Source organism: Drosophila pseudoobscura, chromosome 2, assembly GCF_009870125.1.
Source record: "Drosophila pseudoobscura strain MV-25-SWS-2005 chromosome 2, UCI_Dpse_MV25, whole genome shotgun sequence".
In the NCBI taxonomy this organism is placed as follows: Eukaryota; Metazoa; Arthropoda; class Insecta; order Diptera; family Drosophilidae; genus Drosophila; species Drosophila pseudoobscura.
This window is the reverse complement of record NC_046679.1, coordinates 23,727,811-23,742,236: the sequence shown is the minus strand read 5'-3', so window position 1 is coordinate 23,742,236 and position 14,426 is coordinate 23,727,811. Positions and strand designations below refer to the sequence as shown.

At 47.1% G+C, this 14,426-nt stretch overlaps 5 protein-coding genes across 7 annotated transcripts; 3 read left to right on the top strand and 2 right to left on the bottom strand.

Annotated features, from left to right (window-relative positions):
• Positions 1-113: 113 nt before the first annotated feature.
• Positions 114-1,190, top strand: LOC4802609 (chymotrypsin-1). The gene is given in 4 exon segments (XM_001359461.4): positions 114-254; positions 319-882; positions 885-913; positions 975-1,190. Coding segments are annotated over 4 exon segments (819 nt in total). The 5' UTR covers positions 114-187; the 3' UTR covers positions 1,134-1,190.
• Rsbp15 (Radial spoke binding protein 15) lies at positions 1,157-2,830 on the bottom strand. The gene is made up of 4 exons (XM_001359459.4): positions 2,528-2,830; positions 1,984-2,462; positions 1,829-1,912; positions 1,157-1,774 (listed from the first exon to the last, which is right to left on the bottom strand). The coding sequence occupies exons 1-4, from the start codon at positions 2,709-2,711 to the stop codon at positions 1,202-1,204; spliced, it is 1,320 nt and encodes a 439-aa protein (XP_001359496.2). The 5' UTR covers positions 2,712-2,830; the 3' UTR covers positions 1,157-1,201.
• A 1,645-nt stretch (positions 2,831-4,475) lies between these two features.
• Positions 4,476-6,000, top strand: LOC4802606 (short-chain specific acyl-CoA dehydrogenase, mitochondrial). Its single transcript, XM_001359458.4, has 3 exons — positions 4,476-4,616; positions 4,683-4,910; positions 4,976-6,000. The coding sequence occupies exons 1-3, from the start codon at positions 4,583-4,585 to the stop codon at positions 5,947-5,949; spliced, it is 1,236 nt and encodes a 411-aa protein (XP_001359495.2). The 5' UTR covers positions 4,476-4,582; the 3' UTR covers positions 5,950-6,000.
• A 716-nt stretch (positions 6,001-6,716) lies between these two features.
• On the top strand, positions 6,717-11,745 carry Cog1 (conserved oligomeric Golgi complex subunit 1). Of its 2 annotated transcripts, none has more exons than XM_015182457.2 (5): positions 6,717-6,948; positions 7,021-7,697; positions 8,310-9,361; positions 9,424-10,086; positions 10,175-10,213. In XM_015182457.2, the coding sequence occupies exons 1-5, from the start codon at positions 6,815-6,817 to the stop codon at positions 10,196-10,198; spliced, it is 2,550 nt and encodes an 849-aa protein (XP_015037943.2). In that variant the 5' UTR covers positions 6,717-6,814; the 3' UTR covers positions 10,199-10,213. The 2 variants fall into 2 exon arrangements, with proteins under 2 accessions (XP_015037943.2, XP_001359494.3); XM_001359457.4 differs by lacking the exon at positions 10,175-10,213 and adding an exon at positions 11,346-11,745 and having other exon boundaries at positions 6,718-6,948.
• Positions 11,681-13,043, bottom strand: LOC6897663 (glycine-rich protein DOT1). Of its 2 annotated transcripts, none has more exons than XR_001451871.2 (2): positions 12,652-13,043; positions 11,681-12,007 (listed from the first exon to the last, which is right to left on the bottom strand). XR_001451871.2 is itself a non-coding variant. In XM_002137765.3 (2 exons), the coding sequence occupies exons 1-2, from the start codon at positions 12,747-12,749 to the stop codon at positions 11,837-11,839; spliced, it is 231 nt and encodes a 76-aa protein (XP_002137801.2). In that variant the 5' UTR covers positions 12,750-12,884; the 3' UTR covers positions 11,681-11,836. The 2 variants fall into 2 exon arrangements, 1 of the variants encoding a protein (XP_002137801.2); XM_002137765.3 differs by having other exon boundaries at positions 12,690-12,884.
• Positions 13,044-14,426: the final 1,383 nt, after the last annotated feature.

The following is a 14,426-nucleotide window of genomic DNA, read 5'->3' as shown; positions in this document are numbered from 1 at the left end:
CAGAATGGCCCATTATATTTTGAATTTCAAGATCAAATTTAATGGCCATAACCAAGTTTGCGAGTTGGCCCACATATCTGCAGCGATATCTATGCAAATTCCCCCTCTAATGGGGGCTCAGCTAAATGGTGTTTATATAAGTCTAGTGTCAGGCCCAAAACCACTGACATTAACCAAACAACCAACGATGGGGCTAACGGAGATTCTGCTGCTCGCGGTACTCTCTGCCGGAGGGGCCACAGCGCGTCTTAATTGTGTGTTTGGTTAAAAATAACTCCCTAAACCACTCAAGAGCTTATAATTTGCTACCCTTTCTAGCTCGTCAGCTCAGTGAAGATCCACCCACTCGAATAGTTGGTGGTTCGGATGTTCCCCCCGGAGAGTACGTTCCCTATCAGGTGTCCATGCAGTACAGAACCAGCGGCGGTCAGGCGCACTTTTGCGGCGGCTCTATTATATCTCCGAATCGCATCCTAACGGCTGCCCATTGCTGTCGCGGACTGAATGCATCGCGGATGACAGTTGTGGCCGGGATACGCAGCCTTCAGGAGAGTGGTTCACGTTCTCAGGTGGTGTCCTACAGCATACATCCAAAATATCAAGAGCTAGTCACCAGCGACGTAGCCGTGCTGTTCATTGAGCCGCCGCTGGAGATGAACAATGTCAGCATCAGGGCCATAGAGTTTACGGCAAAGCGAAAGGAGTTTGTCGGTGGCGGAGTTCCCGTAACACTCACAGGATGGGGTCTGCGACTGCCTGTTCCTTTTCCCTTCCTGGACAACGTCAACTATCCGAACACACTTCAGCGCATGAGCTATCATACGATAGGAAATAGGCAGTGCAGAGAGGCGGGCATGGAGAGTGTCACGGATACGGAGATCTGCGCAGAGGTCCCTTCAGAGGCGCCTGTTCGGTAAGTCCTTGGATTCCATTTAAAGACATTGAATCCCAATCCGCATCTGTCCTTCTTTCAGGGCGACTCTGGCGGACCGCTGGTCATGCAAACGGAGAATGGACTGAAGCAGGTTGGCATCGTGTCCTATGGACTGATGGTCTGCGGTCTCTACATCTCCCCGGATGTCTACACTCGAGTGTCCACGTTCAGTGGATGGATACAAGACCACATAGAGTAATAGAGAAACCTCTCTTAACAACATGCAGATAACATAAATTTATAAATCAGAACTAATTCGTTTCAATTCTATTCCTCGGCTGGTGCCTCGGCTGGTGCCTCAGCTGGTGGCTCGGCTGGTGCCTCGGCTGGTGCCTCGACTGGTGCCTCGGCCGGGGCTTCCTCAGGTGGAGCTTCTTCCTCTGCAACTGCGGCTGGGGCTTCCTCTTCTGGTGGCGGTGGTGGTGGTGGTGTCTCTTCAGGAGCTGCTGGTGACTCTTCTGCTGGTGGTTCTTCTGCTGCCTCTGGCGGTGCCTCTTCTGCGGTGGGAGGGGCTTCTTCTCCTGCCGGGGCCTCTTCTGCAGCTTCTGTCGGCTCCACTGGAGCCGCTTCTTCAGCCACTGGTTCTGGAGCAGCATTTCCTTCAGACTCTGCAGCGACGGCTTCCTGTCCTGGTGCCTGCTGCGAGGGAACCTCGGAGGCAACCTCCGAAGGTTGGGCAGTGACTACGACAGTATCGGCAGCAGTTGGAGGAGGAGTCGGAGGAGTTTTATCCTCATCTGGCTCAGCCTTCGCCGTCGCTTCCTTCGGGGTGCTGCTGTCCTTTTCGGAAGATTCCGTCACATCCCCACAGGGATCTACAATGGGCTTCAGATCCATGTGCTGCAAAAAGGATATTAGTTTCAAGAAATATATAGATACGAGGATCTGTCAAACCGTTAAGCAGTTGCGGAAGAAACGCTGAATGACGCGAGCAGCGTGATCCAATCGCATTTCCTCTTCATTAGCAGCTTCATCAACCTACAAATGTGGGAATACCGAAACAAATGAGATCTGGGAAAGGGAAAAGGAAAAGAAAACGGAAACCCTACCTCCATGCAGGTGCAGGTGCATATGTGCTGTGGCAGGTTGGCGCGCACTAGATAGCCGCGCCAGGCGGCCTGGATAATGGTGGCCGAGTGCTCCCGCATGGCCTCGCGCATGCGCTTGAGCTCCCGATCTCGGAAGTACTGGTAGAGCACTTCTGTACCGTCGGCGCCACGGGCAGCCGCCATGTAGGCGTCCACGAAACGCTTGTAGGCACTCTCGACGGCCGGACGGGATAAGGCCAGCTCCTCCTCGGAGAACTTGCACTTCACTAGCAGCTCCTCGAGTATGTCGATGTCCTCGAAGCTGATCGTCTGCTTGCCGCGGCGCATCTCGCAGCGACGCCGCTCAAGGAAGTTGCGGAAGCAATCCTCCATCACCTGTCCCATCATATCAGACTTTTCCTTAGTCAGATCGCAAACGCACAGGTCCGAGATGATGTTGTCAACCTGGCGCAGAGCACGATCCAGGATGCTTCTAGCCACTGCAAAGGCGGTGGGAGAGGGAGATGACTCCAAGACTTACCACACTCGTTTCACTTGAACTCACCCATGGCCTTCTCTCGTGTCACAATCACAGAGTGCAGATAGTCGATGATGAACTGGCAGAGGCATTCCTTTGTTGGCTGGCAGCGCAGGACCTCGCGTGTGATGTCCGAAAGTATTTCGGGAAGTCCTTCCGGCAAATTAATCGCTTGCTGGCGGAGTTTTCCGCGCTGTATCAAGTAATTCATGTCTGTCTTTATCGGTCTATGTGAATTTAAAATAAAAATCTATTATTTGTGAAAAATTCAAAAATTTTGGAACAGTTCTTTTTTTAACTTAGCAACGGAGAATATGTGATTTCGGAAAACGTGCTGAAAATGAAGTATAAAATGAATCTAAAGGGCCAACTGAGATCTGGGGTCCTGTCACAAAAGCCCATTTGATTGCAAACGATCGCTGATACGATCTTACAGATCGGACAAGAAAGGAAAAATTAGTAGCGCCGAAAACACAATAAGCGTTGCAGCAAACATAATCTACACATTCGAACTTCGCGCCGCCGTTTCTTCTTGCATAGTGTCGCCACCAATGTTGTCAGTGGCAATTTCTTGAACTAAATTTAAAAAAATCTGTTGCTTGGTAGCACTGAATGCGTTTAACAGCCCCACGTTAAGTCGACATTAATGCTTGCGCTTAACAGCACTAAATTCTTGCGACTTTAAACAGTATCTTCATATTTTTAAAGATATATTTAGGAACAAGGGGTATAGAAACTTCCATACGAAGGTTTTTTGAATTTTCGCTATCTTAAATCGTGCTTCCGTGCATCATTTATTCCAATGGATTGCTTTTAAATCCTTTTCGCTCATTCACTTTCAAACAATGTATATTTGGCGCTCCAGTTTGGTGGGACCTTGCTCTCTTTTTTTTGGGATTCCAGCAGCAATGTCCCTTAACATGGCGCGGATTAGCAACATTTCGCATACCCTTGGGGAAATGGATGTTATAGAGTTTTGAATATGTTTGTCATCCTAAGCTCTAATTGCAGAAACTAGTCAGTCTCTGTTTTAAACGATATTTTGCAATTAGTAGTCTTCTTGCAGAGACCAAGAGTTGGTACAGGGATCAGGATTTCTATAGAAGAAACTTATCGAATTCATGAATGCAATCTAAGACAAGGTCTTTACTAATTACCTTTGAAAGCAGGTTGGAAAACAGTATCTTTATATAATATTCACGAAAAAGGGTATACAAATGCCTATACACGCATCATGTCTTCAAATACCAGCAACATTGCGTCTGTTTTTATTTGTTGATCTATTTTGTTTAAGCCTTGTTTTAGTCAAAATACAATAGAAGCAAGGACTAAAAACTAGCCAATATTGTAGAAAATTGAATCATCAATGGGATAAAATTATGTGTTTAGGGCTGATTTTCCTATCCAGCTATTAATCGTAAGCCGAATATCAAAGTCGAGGAACATGATTTCCGATAATGGAAAGAGAACTGTACACTGGTACAAAGGTTCCCCCAACAAAAGTGGGTGTGTATCGAGAATTTGAATTGCAAATTACACCCGCTAGCCGGAGAATCAATATATAAACCGTTTCAGAAAATCGTTGAACCGCTTTCCATTTCCATACCCGCCAGCAGACCTCTCTCCCGACCCATACGCGTGGCCGTACGAACAGAAAGCTCCAAACAAAGAACTTTTGAAATGAAAATATATATGTATGCAAAACTGGAAAGCAATGGTTGAATAACAAGTGAGGCATGGGCAGCGGGGATTCCGCTGAAACAGGGTATCTGTATATTCATCCCGATAGAACATCTATATTTATGATTTATCGGAATATTTGAGAGATAACGTACCTGTAGGTTTTCAGAATGGGAGCAGTCCGCCCCTTCATAGCTGACGCCTCTGCCTAAGAACCCGGCAATACATATAAAAGCTGTTTCCGATTGGAGAGACCATTGGAGGCTCGTTGTTGTTGCCAGTTGGGGCCCACGACGCGCGATCGTTCCCGCGAAGAAGCAGACGAAAGCGAAAGCGAAAGCAAAAGAGACATAACAGCTGGAACCGTTCGGGGGATCGACAGTCGGGAAACAGTTTGTCGTAATGCAGCAGCTGGTCCGGGTCGCTCTGACGCTAGGTGAGCGCCACATCCACGCCACGATGATGACTCAATCGTAATCCACCTTCGAGTCCACTTTTGCAGGTCAACGCTCGGGCAGCGTTTGGAATGCGAGCCGGGACAGGGGGATTGCCAGCCTGGCAGCTCTCTCCGAAACACACCAGATACTCCAGAAGACCTGCCGGGACTTCGCCAATGCAGAGCTGGCTCCACGGGCCCGCCAGCATGATCGCGAGGGGCTGCACCCGGCGGAGCAGATACGACGGCTGGGAGAACTCGGCCTGATGGCGGTGACAGTGCGGGAAGAGTATGGTAAGATGGTTTTGAGATTAATGCATGGCGTCACCTCTAAATGCTCTCTTGATACCCACCTTTAGGCGGCTCCGGACTCGACTACCAGGCCTATGCTATTGGCATGGAGGAGGTTGCTCGTGGCGATGCGGCCGTCTCCGTTGCAATGGGCGTCAACAACCTCTTCTTGGGCGCCGTACAGCTCCATGGAAGCGAGCAGCAGAAGCAAGACTTTCTGGTGCCCTACACCCAGGGCGAGAAGATTGCCTTCTATGCCCTGTCCGAGCCGGGAAACGGATCAGATGCCAGCGCCGCCAGCACCACGGCCAAGTTGGATGGGAATAGCTACCAGCTAAACGGCACCAAGGCATGGATATCCAATTCCAAGGAAGCCAGTGGCGGCGTCGTCTTTGCCACAATCGACAAGACGCTCAAGCACAAGGGTATCACGGCCTTCCTTACAGCTAAAGACGTGCCCGGTCTGTCTGTGGGCAAGAAGGAATGCAAGATGGGAATGCGAGCCTCCTCCACGTGCCAGCTGGTGCTAGACGACGTCCAAGTGCCGCAGTTCCAGGTGCTGGGAGGCCCCGGCGAGGGCTTCAAAATTGCCATGCAGTCGCTGGACTGCGGTCGCATTGGAATCGCCGCCCAGGCTACGGGCATTGCACAGGCCGCTCTGGAACTGGCCGTAGACTACTCCCAGAAGCGTATTGCTTTTGGCAAGCAGCTCTCGCGGATGCAGCTCATCCAGCAGAAGCTGGCGGACATGGCGACGAGGGTGGAGGTGTCCCGGCTGCTAACCTGGCGGGCCGCTTGGCTCAAGGACAATGGTTTGCCCATCACCAAGGAGGCCGCGATGGCTAAGCTGCATGCCTCCGAGGCGGCCACATACTGCGCCCACCAATGCACCCAGATCCTGGGCGGAATGGGTTATACAACCGACTTGCCCGCAGAGATGTACTACCGTAACGCTCGAGTAACGGAGATCTACGAAGGAACCTCCGAAATTCAGCGTATTGTGATTGCCAATGCTGTGCTCAGGGAGCTGGGCAGTGAATGATCTTGTCTGCATTTATATTTTATTAAACACACTGCCTATAGGCTACAGGGATTCAATATTGTTATTCTTTTTAAATTAAAATAATAAATGAAAAAAAAAATTAATGAAGCTATATTTTGATATTTTCTCTTCTGTGTATGCAGAACTGTTAGGAATGAAAAAAAAGCGTGCCTTCGATCGTGGCAGACTGCCATGTGATCATATGTGGTTGTATGAGTGCTGTAAAGTCCATAAGAATCCATCCTCCTTCATTGTAGGAGAGAAGCATGGCTCAATTTCTAAGTCACTTATCATTTGTTGAATACCTGGCCCCAAAGGAATCGAGATAAATGAGTAAAGGAAGAGAATAGCCAAAACAGGCAGTGATAGATGGTCAAAGTGTTGGTGGCTGGAATACAGTCTTACGTCTTATTAAGTTCCTTCTACCCTAAAACCTTTTTTCAGACTAAATCCAACAAAAGAAAAAGTTTAAAATTAACCAGTCAAGTGAAAAATAGAGTCATTAAATGTATAAAATTATGTGGGCATAGCTGGGCGCTTTTTCTAGCTAGTAATTTTCGACGGAACATCAAATTTAAGCAATATGGTTTCCATCCCTGGACGTAGAACGATTAACCTTTTACAAGCCAAGGTTATTTTCCACCAAAAATAATAAAAAATTTAATAATGTTAGCGCAGTTCAGGTGAAAGATATTATGGTTGTTTTTTAAGTTCAGAGGAAAGATGGCATGAATCCTCAAGAATAATTCACAATCGTTAATATTTTCCAATAACCATTTAAATAAAGGGGGCTTAAGTGGGCTAAGACAAGTACGCGGTGATTAGTGAACATCGATGTTTATTTATTTTTTAAATTTTTGAATAAATGACGGCAAATCTACTGAATTTAAATGTGGATACGCTGTTTGAGCAGCACAGCGTATCCGAGATCGATGTAGTGCACAAAAAGATACAGACTGTGGTGGAGAACAAGCGCGAGGAGCTGCGCACTCATGTGGGGTAAGTGCGGCAGAGTGATGTGGCACATCGGAAAAGGCATAAAACTAACAAACTCTATTTGTAATGCCTAAGAGAGCGGTACAGGGATCTGCTCAAGGCGGCCGACACCATTGCGGCCATGCAAACGTCAGCGGCAACCCTCATCGAGCAGGTGCACTGCGTCCAGGCGAATTGTCGGAGTCTTAATGAGCAGCAGCTCCTGGGCTTCAAGACAACGGCGCCCGCCACGGACGCGGCGCTGCAGCAGAGAAATGCCAGCAAGAAGCTGCAGAGCTACTATGGCACAATGGTGCAAATCAAGCTGCTGACGTCGCTGCCGGAGCTAATTTGGACGCACATCGACAACGAACAGTTTTTTGCGGCCACTGAGCTGTTCATCTTCAGTCGCCACATCAGCACAGGCCTGCAGCTGGATGGCAATAGTGCGCTAATGCAAAAGCTGCCCGTGGCCCGCAAGCAATGGGAGATTCTACGGCCCTTCCACCTTACCATCAAGCATGCAGTACTAGCCGTGTTGGAGCGCGAGGAACTATGCCCAGAGATCGCTGTGGACTGTATGCAGAGCCTACTCCTGCTGGACAAGTGCGATCTCAGCTCTGTTCTGCAAACCTTTCTCAACCTGCGAGCCTCTGCCTTCTTGAATTGCCTCCAGAGCCATCTCACGGAACCTCGTCGTGTCAAGGAACGCATTTTGGCAAGTCTGGGCATTCTAAACAGCACCATAGAGCTGCTGGACAAGTGTCTGCTGGGTGAGTGCCAATCCAATACGCTTTATTAATGCCTTCGGAATATTACGCAAATAAAAAGAAAAAGGAAAACAATCAAGCAGCATTCCCAACACATAAGGCGGCTGGCCAAAGAGGTTAATGCATCGCCCACTTGCTCTTGCTTGCTGTAGTGGAGTACACTCGTTGCTGGGCTATAATTTATGTTTGCCCCGCAGGCTTTCAACAGAGCATCGGTGTAGGCCACATGGTGGTTGGCACAGGTCACATAGCTGATCTCGCCCAGACCCACCAGCGTGGAGTTCTTGTCAATGCCATTGTAGCACTCGAATAGGGTGCCATTGGTGGGAATCAGGATATGGCAATGCTGCGTCTCCGAATTATGGAACAGCACAAAACATACACTCGGATTCAGGTCCAGAAAGTAGATGCCATAGGGGTCGCCCAGCTCCATATACGAGTCCCCGGAACTGATCTTCAGATCTGCCGAGTAGCGACCCACGCAGAGCTGCTGCAGAGCTCCCTTGAGCTCAATGCCGCAGCGACGTGCTAGTTTCAGACTTGAACCTGACATTTTCTATTCACACTCTTATCAATTTGACTTTCTCCGACTGATATTCTTTTTTTCAATTTCAGAGAACGGCCTACTGTTCACTCGCCTAGCGGAATGTTCAGCGTCCACATGCCCGCCCAGCATTAGTCGGATGGAGAGCAGCGAGCGGCAGTTGGCCCATCTTTTGCCCGAAATCATAGCTGGCTTCAAGCCGCAGTTTGATGTCCCAAAACTGTCGCCCAAGCATTTGGGCATGTCCCTTCAACAATGGCTGGACAAGATGAATGCTTTAGCCGCCACACAGCTGCAGCAGATATTCGCTTTGGTCAGTAACATGCAGACCATTCAAGATATCAAATCGTCGGCCAGGTCCACAGGCAGGCCAAGCTTTCTTCATCTAGAGCAGCAGCTCCATTTGGAGCATTCCGAGCTGGACTTTTATGCCACAAAGTATGTACCCCTCATCAATGCCCGTGTGAGGGAGATCATACGCAGTAGTTGGGCTCACGCCATGAAGCAGACCTACGAGAAGGTGCTTTCTTTGATTGAGGCTGGGGTGTCGACGCCACCGCATCAGATATGGAAAGAGCAGAGCGATGACTTGCCCCTGAGCCTGGCAGCGGCACTCAGCGATCAGCCCAAGCGTTTGGCCAACCGCACCAAAGGCTACGACTCCTCAACCATTGATCTGTGCAAGCAGTTTGATTCTCAGCTGGCCGACATCGTCCAGGAGCTGAATGTCCTTCTTCAAGAGCAAACGACGCGAACGGAGGATAAGATGTCATTGATCAAATTCCTACGGGAAACGGCACAGGAGCAGGTTGCAGAGTATCTGTCCAAACTGAAGTCGCTGCAATTACGAGAGCGTCCTGCCCTGCTCCAGGCTTTGCGCAATAGTCTGGCATTGGTGGAACTGTGCCCCAACCTGAAGCTGTGCTTCTGTCAACCACCCAGCTGGCGTCAATGGAATCAGTCGGGTGCGGGCATTGACCACTGGCAACGTATTTGTGGTTTGATTGAAGACGAGATGCTAAGTCTCTGGCTGCTCATTGTGGAGGATGTCCTGACGGCTCACAGCTGCGAGAAACAGCTTACAAAGATCATCAGTCATGAAGCGGTTTTGAGGGATTTTGCGGTAACAATTGTCGCTTAAATGTATTTTAGCATTAACATATAATCTATACAATCCCCTTACAGCTCTGGCAAACGCTTACTCTGGAGCAGCGCGATGAGGAGCAGGAACAGAGCGTCCAGTCAACCATACGCATTCCCAGCCAACCGCGTCTCTCACTGCAAACGTATCTTCATCAGTTGATTCAAGCTCTAAATCTGGCTGTTCCCCAGACCCTGCCATCCAAAGTGCTGCATGCCTTCAACCAGAAACTTCTTGGACAGCTGCTGGGACACTACGAGGGACTGGCGGCTGCAGAGTGCACGAAGACCAGCCAGAACATTGCCCTACAGCTCTACTTTGATCTGAAGTTTCTGGAGCGCGTGTTTGCCGTCTCTCGCGAGGAGCGTCCTCTGTACGATCAGATCCATTCTCAGCAAAACAACCTGCGGGACTGCATCGATCCCTTCGACTTTGAGCTGTTTGCCGAGCACATCAGCACGCATGTCGCCCGCTCCACGTCTCGTCTCCAAGGCGAACTGGGGGTATTGACACCCTATACGCCAGCTCCTGGCCAAGGCACAACTGCATCGAGCGCCTTGGCCCACGAGGCGGATCCCAATGTGCTGTGCCTAAGCACTTCGGGCTCCACATCTCTTTGGTTCCCCTTGCTACCGATTGTCATGCCGCAGGCTGCAGGTGGACTTGCTGGCAGTGAACGCAAACAGAAGCCCGTTGAGACAGATAAAGTGAGTACATTACTATGATATTGGATATCTTCAATGAACCTATAATTCAAAGCATTACCAAGTTGTAATTTGTGTATTTCTTTCATAGGATTTCTTTGAATTGCAATCCTAAATCAATAATTTCATCATTTGCTCTTGTTGGGTAGGAATTATATTTGACAAGTGATATTTAGTTTCCATTTCTCGTTTGCATGTTTGATTTTGTTGAGTCCAATCAGTCAAAGTTGCATGCCATGAATTAACTAAAATTAATTGATATTTGCGAATGTTGTACCCCATTTCCCAGTTAAATATACAATATCTTGCATATTGAACTAAAAAGGCAATAGTATTTTATAGCCATCCCTTGTTTTTGTGCTTTGCCTCTACCGAAAACCGATGATAATATCTCGGAAAACTAAAAGGAATCCTGTTTTGCTTAATAAATCCTTTCATTGGCAGCTATGTGCTACAGAAACACTTGGATAATTAGTCGCTGTTTATCATTTCCTGTTCCCTTATCAAACAGCAATCATACTGTCTGTTGATACCATAGTAACTAGTTTCCATTCCTCGTTTGCATGTTTGTTTTTGTGTTCGCCAGAATATGGCATGCACTCAACATTGATTGAATCTGTTGAAAGAGTAAATGGAGTCTTTTTCTTCCTTGGTTTCATTGGAAATTGTTCAAAGCTCTTCAAACTGAAGGAGCAGTTTAATTAAACTAATTTCGTGCATCCAGCATAATAAATTAACCGAAATGCCGCAAGACACATTTTAATTAGCTGCAACTTTCGCCGGCTTCTACTGACTGGTGCTGCAGATGATGCTCCTCCTCCTGACCCTTCCAGAGCCGTGCTCCAGAGACCCACCGCAAGTGCCTGGCCAAAAGTTTCGAACTCGAAACCGGGACCAAAATTTCCAAGTGGATGGCCAGGACATCGGCAGAGTGTGCTTACGGGTGTGTGTGTGCTGCTGAGTGCCTTAAATGCTAATTAATGAATCGCTGCAATTATTGAAATCAAATCGCCGGGCAGAAGGGTAATTTATGGCCGACTGGGAACTTGGCCGTTACTCGCATGTTTTGTAATTAGCCGCGATCTCTGGCGGTATAAATCGTTCTCTAATTATCCCAAATGTGTGCTTACTGTTTCTTGTTTGCCTCCCCCTTTTTGGGTTTCCGCATAAATCACCAGAGCTAGCCGCAAATTAACAGATTAATCAGACAAACTACCAATTAATAGTACTAATTAATTAATAACATTTCTCTTTTCCCACAGACAGCGATTGCGACGACAGCGACAACGACAACGACACCCACAAGGAAATCGGGTGGCAGTGCCACCACACGCAAGGGGGATAATAGCAAATCCAAATCGGGCGCAGCTTCATTCTTCGGTATGTCCCAGGAGTGGTTTCGCTAGAGGAGCTAAATCAAGTGGCCTGTGAAGTGCATCCAAGTGGAATACTCCCAAACCAGAAGTGCCGAGCGTTCATTCCCTTCGTTCGCTATACTCTCGGATGTCAACTGTTCCATTGTTTAGGAAAGCGCATTATAAATGTTTCGACTCGTATCCCAAAAATACATTTTTAAAATGAACGTAATGCAATGCAGTTCTGCTATTTGTAAGAGCGATTTATACATACATACATTATAGATACATATGTACATATATAGTATATTCCCTGATATCCTTTTAATTTCAACTTAATTCTAAATTTGTATTTTATAATGCGCTTTGATGTTGCCACATTGGCATTGGGGCTACTGCTATTTCTTGCCTCCTTTCTTGCCAGCGCCTGGGGGTGGCTTTTGGTCTGCTCCTTTCTTGGCTCCACCTTTGTCACCGCCAGCCCCACCGCCTTTGTTTTTATTTCCAGCAGCTCCAGCGGCTGCTGCGGCTCCTCCTGCACTACCACCGCCAGCGCCGCCGCCTTTTTTCTGTAAGGAAAAGCACACGAAAAGATTTTACTTTGAGCTGGCTCTGGGCAAATAATGAGCTAGGACTGTGTACAGTTCTTGAGCAAAGTCAGTTAATGAGAAAGATGTTAGTTATTACGAGTAGTGGCATGAGCCGGGCGGGGTCCTTTGATAAGTTTGATGGAATATGAAATCTTTGGTGGGAATGGGAATGGGATTAGAAATGGAACTGGAAATGCACTTGAAAGAGATTCCAAATGCCTGCCTTTTATTGAATGAATATGGATGTCCACCTGATACTCGGAGAGTATTTAAAGTTTAAACAAACTATGTGGAATGTGTCCGAATAAGGTTTTGGTAAGACTCAGTATTTGGATCATCTCACAGCAATATGCAACCATGAAACAATGATGTTACAAGGGAACTGGATATCTTTAGGTAGTTTCCATGAACCACTTTAGGTATTTTCACGAAATTCCACTAGAGGAGCACCTCTCCTTATAAGTAATTTTGTTAAAAGTATATCTTCTTGAGGGAATCTTCATCAGCGAATCTTAAAATTGTTTTTTTAATTTTCAATTGATGTTTGAAGGTATTGAAGGTATATGCATCTCCAGTTGAAAGCTTAAGCAAATTAGATGATGATAATCAGTATCTTAACTCACAATTAATACGCATGTTGCATAACACAAATATTGCTTACATTGCCGCCGCCTCCACCTCCTGCTCCACCACCACCGCCGCCGCCCTTATTTTTTCCCATCCTATCAACTTCTTCGGCCAGCAATTATTTAATTTATTTGGTTTGGGTTTTTTCGGTTTTGGTTTGGTTTTTGGCGAGCAAACTTTGGCCACAGCAGGCAAATTGCAACTAATAAGCATCGCCCATAGCCCCACAGCAAAGTGCATGAAATGAATTCATTCCGCAGCCAAAAAGAAGGCCGAAATAAAAGTCGAAAGCAAAACAAACTAAAGAGAATAGTACAGAAGATATTGCGACTGCAAGATACCCGCTATTTAGTAACCTAAAATTCTTTATCGATGCGATTATAGGAAGAAATATGTTAATGAGCTACGAAAACACTGGACGATGATATGCTTGCGGATAATTTTGATGGATAATAAAACTGTTTGTGAATTTTTTAAGAGTTTGATTCTTATCAAGAATATACACGAATACAGCATACCTTTCCACTCCAACGAGTGCAAGGTACAAAAATGCACAACACCAAAAGGCAGGAAAGAGGAAGCCGAGCCAATGTTTTTGGCCATCAAATGGGTATGGGAACGGGCAGTGAGAACGGAGGGAGGCAGCCCAAGGCAGAGCACACTAGAGCACACCAGAGCACAGAGCTGGCTGAAATGGCCCATAGCTCTTAACTGATTTAATCATCAGCCCGGCACCACTCTCTTGCCCTCTGGGAAGCCGGAAGGAATGGGTAGTGGCTGATTCTCGCGGCGACTGTTGGGATTATTTTTGTAGTATTTCTTTTTGGGATTTTTATTCCGTTTCTGTTACGGTTTCTACATTTGCATTTGCTTTCGGCCCTGCCCAAGTTCCCCCGGCCTCCCCCGCCAACTGTCCCCAAGGCCAAGGCATTGACATTGGTCAATACTGGCGTTTCTGGTGGTGTGAAATGTGGTTCTGCTTCAGGTTCTAGCCAATGGAATGCAATAGGGTGATGATAATCCCCCAACTCAATGACGTATTCAGTGGCAAGTGCAACACGAAGATATTAATAGATGCAAAGAGACTCAAGTGGGATTGAGGTGGCTAAGAGAGAATTTTAAATTTCAAGGGAAATGGGTGCAAAAGGGCAAAAAAGCTGACATTGAGATGTATATTAATAGATGAATAATTCTCTGGGATGCTCACACTGCGTTGAAGCTACTTGGGTATTTTGATTTTGCTGAGATGGAGAAATTAATTTATTTATTTGGTAGGTAAAATAGCTAGACTAGGGAAGTGGCTTATCTCTGTTGCATATCTGGATACAGAAATGAATGAACACGGATAAATTCCCCGCCGACATGCAATTACTGTCACACCTGGCGAATAGATCCCTAACAAGAATGGAGTCCATTCAAAGGCATTCCGCCTGTCTGCGCTCCAAGGAAAAATGGTCCTGCTCTGATTTCTTCATATGCTAATTACAGTTATCAAAAGTTTCTCTGGCGCTGGCACCGGACACTGGAAACTCAATGCATACCTAATGAGCAGCAGGAGATGATAAACCTCAACCTGGTTCCGTCACTCCCAAACACTGCCTTCTCTTGTACGAGTGTCCCCTCCTCTCGGACCAGATGCTAAATACTGTACAGGAGAGTGTGAGTCCAAAGATGTCCAGTCGGTGTCAGCTAATTAAATTAGATGCTTTATACGGTGAGGCTCCTGGTGAAACCGATATCAGGGAGATGTACCTCAGAGCCGCAACCGGAA

What these genes read in the sequence shown, in the direction of transcription:
- Rsbp15 (XM_001359459.4), bottom strand. Translation starts at nt 2,711, where the DNA reads ATGAATTACTTGATACAGCGCGGAAAACTCCGCCAGCAAGCGATTAAT. An exon ending in GACACGAGAGAAGGCCATGG is followed by an intron (nt 2,463 to 2,527) that starts GTGAGTTCAAGT and finishes CCGCCTTTGCAG; the next exon opens with TGGCTAGAAGCATCCTGGAT. An exon ending in GCACCTGCACCTGCATGGAG is followed by an intron (nt 1,913 to 1,983) that starts GTAGGGTTTCCG and finishes CCACATTTGTAG; the next exon opens with GTTGATGAAGCTGCTAATGA.
- LOC4802606 (XM_001359458.4), top strand. Translation starts at nt 4,583, where the DNA reads ATGCAGCAGCTGGTCCGGGTCGCTCTGACGCTAG. An exon ending in CCGGGTCGCTCTGACGCTAG is followed by an intron (nt 4,617 to 4,682) that starts GTGAGCGCCACA and finishes CCACTTTTGCAG; the next exon opens with GTCAACGCTCGGGCAGCGTT. An exon ending in GACAGTGCGGGAAGAGTATG is followed by an intron (nt 4,911 to 4,975) that starts GTAAGATGGTTT and finishes ACCCACCTTTAG; the next exon opens with GCGGCTCCGGACTCGACTAC.
- Cog1 (XM_001359457.4), top strand. Translation starts at nt 6,815, where the DNA reads ATGACGGCAAATCTACTGAATTTAAATGTGGATACGCTGTTTGAGCAG. An exon ending in GAGCTGCGCACTCATGTGGG is followed by an intron (nt 6,949 to 7,020) that starts GTAAGTGCGGCA and finishes GTAATGCCTAAG; the next exon opens with AGAGCGGTACAGGGATCTGC. An exon ending in CGGTTTTGAGGGATTTTGCG is followed by an intron (nt 9,362 to 9,423) that starts GTAACAATTGTC and finishes ATCCCCTTACAG; the next exon opens with CTCTGGCAAACGCTTACTCT.
- LOC6897663 (XM_002137765.3), bottom strand. Translation starts at nt 12,749, where the DNA reads ATGGGAAAAAATAAGGGCGGCGGCGGTGGTGGTGGAGCAGGAGGTGGA. An exon ending in GAGGTGGAGGCGGCGGCAAT is followed by an intron (nt 12,008 to 12,689) that starts GTAAGCAATATT and finishes TTTTCCTTACAG; the next exon opens with AAAAAAGGCGGCGGCGCTGG.